Raw genomic sequence first — 6,332 nt, forward strand, 5'->3', positions numbered from 1 at the left:
GAAGGGATTAAAAAGAACAAATTGTTAGTTACCAAATAGTCATGGGGATATAAAGTAAAGCATAGGGAATATAGTCAATGGTATGATAATAACTATGTATAGTGCCAGGTGGGTACTAGTCAGGGGGATCATGTCTTAAATTATATAAATGTCTAACCACTATGCTGTACACCTGAAATTAATAAAAATGATATTGAATATCAACTGTAACTGAAAAATTAAACAGGTGGGGGGAAAGTAAAAGGGCAATGTGTGGTCCAAATTTCCAGGTATAAAACAAATAAGTCATGGGGATGTAACATACAGCATGGGGAATATAGTCAATAATATTGTGAGAACATAGTATGGTGTCAGATGGCTGCTGGGATTATCATGGTGATCACCTCTTTAGGTATATAAATGTTGAGCAGCTATTGTGTATCCCTGAAACTGATACAATATTATATGTTAGCAATATTTTTAATAAAAATCTTAAAAAAATTATTTTTCTGCCTCCATAAAATGAACTGAGAGTTGTCTTTTAAAATGATTTTGGGATTATCTTTTTAAAAATTTATTTTCAATTACAGTTGACATTCAATATTATTCTATATTAGTTTTAAGTGTAACATAGTAGTTAGACATTTATATAATTTACAAAGTGTTCCCTCCCCCCACCCCCAATTAGTCTAGTACCCACCTGGCACTATACATAGTTGTTGCAACATTATTGACTATATTTCCTATACTGTACTTTAAAGCCCCGTGACTATTTTGTAACCACAATTTGTACTTCTTAATCACTTCACTTTTTTTCACCCAGTCCCCCAACCCTTTCATTTAGCAACCATCAGTTTGTTCTCTGTTATCTATGAGTCTGTTTCTGTTTTGTTTGTTATTTTTGTTCTTTAGTTCCACATATAAGTGTGATCATGTGGCATTTGTCTTTCTCAGCCTGACTTACTTCACTTAGCATAATACTTTCCAGGTCCATCCATGTTGTCACAAATGATAAGATTTCATTGCATTTTCTTTTTTATGGCCGACTAATATTCCATTGTATATATGTACCACATCTTTATTACCCAATTGTCTATTGATGGGCTCATGGGTTGCTTCAACATCTTGGCTACTGTAAATAGTGCTGCAATAAATATAGGTGTGCATACATCTTTTCAAATTAGGGTTTTGGATTTCTTCAGATAAATACCCAGAAGTGGAATTTATGGGTCATAAAGTAGTTCTATTTTTAATTGTTTGAGGAACCTCCATACTGTTTTCCATAGTGGCTGCACCAATTTGCAATCCCACCAACAGTGCATGAGGGTTCCCTTTTCACCACATCCCCGCCAACACTTGTTTGTTGATTTACTGATGATGGCCATTCTGACAGGTGTGGGGTGATATCCCATTGTGGTTTTTATTTCCATTTCTCTGATGATTAGTGACATTGAGCATCTTTTCATATGTCTATTGGCTATGTGTATGTCCTCTTTGGAGAAATGTCTGTTCAGGTCCTCTGACCATTTTTTAATTGGATTCTTAGTTTTTTTTGGTGTTGAGTTGTATGTGTTCTTCACAAATTTTGGATATTAACCCCTTATCATATGTATCATTGGTGAATATCTTCTTCCATTCAGTAGGTTGTCTTTTAGTTTTGTTGATGGTTTCCTTTGCTGTGCAAAAACTTTTTAGTTTGATGTAGTCCTATTTGTTTATTTTTTGTTTGTTTGTTTCCCTTGCCCAAGGAGATATATAAGAAAAAAACATTACTAAGACCAATGTCAGAGAGTTTACTGCCTCTGTTTTCTTCTAGGAATTTTATGGTTTCAGGTCTTACATTTAAGTCTTTAATCCATTTTGAGTTTATTCCTGTATATGGTGTCAGAAGGTGGTTCAGTGTCATTTTTGGTATGTATCTGTCCAGTTTTCTCAACACCATTTATTGAATAGCCTTTCTTTACCCCACTGTATATTCTTGCCTCCTTTGTCACAGATTAATTGACCATAGAGATATAGGTTTATTTCTGGGTTTTCTATACTGTTCCATTGATCTATGTGTCTGTTTTTATGCCAGTATCATGCTGTTTTGATCGCTATAGCCTGTTGTATAGTTTGATATCAGGTAGCATGATACCTCCAACTTTGTTCTTCTTTCTTAAGATTGTTGTGACTATTTGGGGTCTTTTGTCGTTATGTATAAATTTTAGCATTATTTGTTCTAGTTCTGTGAAAAATGCCATTGGTATTTTGATAGGGATTACATTGAATCTATAGATTGCTTTGGGTAATATGGACATTTTAACGATGTTAATTCTTCCTATCCATGAGCATGCTATATGTTTCCATTTATTTGTATCTTCTTCAATTTCTTTCTTTAATATCTTAGAATTTTCTGAGTACAAGTCTTTTACATCTTTGGTTAAATTTATTCTTAAGTATTTTTTTGATGCAATTAAAAATTGAATTTTTTTCTTAATTTCTCTGACAGTTCATCATTGGTGTATAAAAAGGGAACTGATTTCTGAATATTAATTTTGTATCCTGCTACTTTACTGAATTCATTTCTCAGTTTTAATAGACTTTTGGTGGAATCTTCGGGGTTCTCTATATATGGTATCATGTCATCTGCAAATGACAACAGTTTTACTACTTCCTTTTCAATTTGGATGCCTTTTTTTCTTGTCTAAGTGCTGTGGCTAGGACTCAAAATACTCTGTTGATAAAGGTGATAAAAGTGGGCATCCTTGTCTAGTTTCTAACTTTAACAGCATTTTTAGCTTTTCCCCATTGAGTATGATGTTAGTTGTGGGTTTTTCATGGCCTTTATTATGCTGAGAAAAATTATCTTTCTTTTTGGTTCTACTATTTTTAAATTTTCCTTTTCATTAGTTTACTTGTTTTCTACTTCTTATTGAGTTAATTTTGCTAATTTGTATTTTGCTAGGGGATCATCTATTCTAGTTTTTCAAATATGTGTCATTTAATTAGTGTTCTCTTCTATTTTAATCTTGTCTATATGTAATGTTATATCTTCTTTCTAATTCCTAATCTTACATATGTTTACTCTTTTCCCCATTAATCATGCTCATAATGAACTTATTGTCTTTACAAAGAACCAATATTTACATTTATTTATCCTTAATATGATTTTTTTGTTCTTTCCTACTTATTTCAGCTTTTATATTTATTACTTTGTTTCTGCCCAATTTTCTTTAGGTTTAGCTTATTATTCTTTGAATAATTTCTTAGGATGGATACTGACTTCATTTCCTGCTTACCTTGTGTAATAAAGAGTTTAAAGTTTTTCCTTATTGATTTCAGATGTGTCCCAAAGGTTTTTGTTTGATGTGTTCTTCTTATTGTTTCTTAGAGGGGTTGCAATTTAATTTTCTATTTAATCCAGGGGATAAGTATTTCTTGATTTGAAAATAGTAAAATTATTTTTTTCTTGCTATTTGTTTCCAGTTCTATTGCATTATTATCAGAGACTGTGGCCTGTAAATTGATACTTTTGAAATCATTATGGCTTCTTCTGTAGCTAACTAAATATTTAATTTTTGGAAATGTTCCATGAACCAACCAAGAAAGGAAAATTTTCTATTTATAAGACACAAGGTTCTATAACTATGTGTTATATTGAGTTTGATAATGCATTTCCCAATTTTTCCATGTCTATACTTATTTTTCTATCTACCAGATCTGTCTAATTTTGAAAAAGCTATATTAATATAATCTAGTTTATTTCCATTTTTAACAAGTTTTTCTAAAAATTTTAAAAGGGCACATTCTATTTACTTGGATGTCCTCTTGTTTAGTAAACACAGACTTATGATCATTATAAGACTTCTTTGTCAATTTCTCCATATTTAATATATTTATTTAACAAAAATTTAATTAAAATTCCAATGCTATTTAAAGTTTGACTTATATTATGTGAGTTTAAATTTAATATGGAATAAAGAATGCCTTAGACTAGCTAAGAAAATTACACAAATATATTGAGGAGGAACTTATCAGATATTAAAGTATATAAAATAATTGTAAGCAAAATAGAATTACATTAGTGTAGGACTAGATAAAAGAGTAGAACAGAGTATAAAACCAAGAATCAGAGCACACTATGTATGACAACCTGGTGTTTAAATTCAGAAGGAAAGAACACTTTACTTAATAAAGAGTGCTTGCTCATTCCGTTATTCATCTGGGATAAAATAAAGTTGATTCTCTACTTTACCTCATACTAAGCCCCCCCAAAATTCCACATAGATAAAAAAATGTCAATGTAAAAAAAACCTTAGGACCAAGTTTATGATACTATATCTATAGCTGAAACTTAGAAAGAATTATAAACAAAATAGTGATACCAGATGCTAAATACGCTGGACAGACATAATTTCCTTTTTTTAAAAGTACATCGTTCAGGGAGAAGTTCGTGTACAGGTGGAGGCCGATACTAGATGCATCAACAAGCCTTTAGATTCCACATATAAGTGAGGTCATATGGTATTTGTCTTTCTCTATCTGACTTATTTCACTAAAGCACAGTACCCTCTAGGTCCATCCATGTTGAGGCTTTCTTTGATTCTTTTCACCTCCTTCTCCCATCCCAAACAGATCAGTCCAGTATTCTCTCCTCTGCAGTTCACCCCCCTATATTCAAGCTTGCCCATGGGGCTCTGAGGATAGCAAGAACTTTCTCCTAGGGGCATCCCACTCTTACCATCCTTCCATTCTCGTGTGGCTGGATTGATGATGCCAAAGAGCTCATCGTTGGTGACTGCTTTGGGATTGAGGTCAGTCCAGACAGGGCGGCGTTTCATGATCTGATAGGTCTTGTGCAGGGACCTCAGCACCTGAGACTTGCCAGTACCAGCACCGCCCACTACGAACACAGAGTGCCGCACTGCCAGAAGCTCCTCCAGCTGGACCACCTGGGGAGACAGGATAGTCAGCCAGGGAGACTGATCTGTCATTCACCTACATCCCAGCTGGTCTTCTGTCAGCCAGGCTGGTGTCTGAAGTGAGACCCAAATTCAACAGAGGAAGGATTATTCACCTCAAGATTTGATGAGGTCCAAAATGGCAGGGCAACACAATTCATTTATTCATTTATTCATCATTCAGTCATATAATTATTAGTCACCAACTAAGTGCGATAAAGTATACCAGTTGAGGTAGATTTGGGGATGACTTTTCTGCCCTCCATGATCTCATAGTGTGATGGAGTCACGCTGACAAATTATTACAATGTGAAGTTGTAAGTGCTATAAAGTGCTATAGGAACAGAGAGGCAGAAACAATTGATTTTGTAAAGATAAAGGGAAGTAGAAAGGCTTCACAGAGGAGCAGGCTTATAAACTGGGGCTTTCAGGGGATGAATAGAAGTTTTCCTAGAAGATGAACAGGGAGGATATTCCAGGCAGGGTAATAGCACAAAACAAGGCTCGTGGTGTGACAGAGCATGATGTGGTTGGCCAGATGATTTGATGAAACTGGAGTCAAGAAGTTCCTGGGGACAACATTAGCCTTAAAGGTCCCATTAACTCTTGTTTTAGCTGGCATCCAGGCTAACCTTCCCACACTGTGGTAGTACCCTTATTGGAATGACAATCCTACCATATCACTGCACTACTCTGTCCTTTCAGTGGTTCTCCATAGCTTTGGTGATGAAATCCCAAATCCTCAGACTGGCTTACGAGACCCTTTTGCAGTCTGACCCAAATCAGCCTCCAGTCTTATCTGTCATCCCCCAACATGCACATTTCAGGTAGATAATTACTTGGAGTTCTTTAATGATGCTCTTTATGGTGTCTATACCTTTCAACATACTGCACCTTCTGTTAAGAAGTTATCCTTTCTTCTGCCTACCTCTGGCCAGACCCTACACATCTCTTAGTCTGGGGTAGGTGCCCCATATCTACATACTTTATCCTAATACTTATCGATACCGCAATGATCACTTTTCTGTCTTCTTATTAGATGACCATCTCCTTGAAGGCAGGCAGGACTGGGATTCCTAGCTCTCTACTGCCAGAGTCTAGCAGAGAATCTGACATGTACTGAGTGCTAAACAAATATTTGCTGAAAATATGAAGGATGGCTGGAAAGGCTAGAAGAGCCCTTTCGTAAAAGGTCTTGTATGTCATGACCTAAAATATTTGAACTTTGTTGTAGATCAAGTTTCTTTATATTTTGCACGATAAGATCCTTAATAGCAGGGGGAAGTGGACAGAAAATGTACAGAAATATTAACAGGGCAGTGGGACAGTAAAAAAATTTTTCCCCATACATTTTATTTATTTTACATTTTAAAAAAATGATAACTCATATATATATATATATATATATAT

The 6,332-nt window shown here is 34.7% G+C and overlaps 1 protein-coding gene across 1 annotated transcript in view; it reads right to left on the minus strand.

The window, feature by feature from the left end:
* The window catches only part of DNAH9 (dynein axonemal heavy chain 9), a 340,094-nt gene that overhangs the window by 189,966 nt on the left and 143,796 nt on the right, over positions 1-6,332 (minus strand). Inside the window, exon 32 of the mRNA XM_019654458.1 lies at positions 4,703-4,913. Coding sequence (XP_019510003.1) covers positions 4,703-4,913 — 211 coding nt within the window. The remainder of the gene's footprint in view (positions 1-4,702; positions 4,914-6,332) is intronic.

This window comes from Hipposideros armiger, unplaced genomic scaffold (genome assembly GCF_001890085.2).
Source record: "Hipposideros armiger isolate ML-2016 unplaced genomic scaffold, ASM189008v1 scaffold_222, whole genome shotgun sequence".
NCBI lineage: Eukaryota > Metazoa > Chordata > Mammalia > Chiroptera > Hipposideridae > Hipposideros > Hipposideros armiger.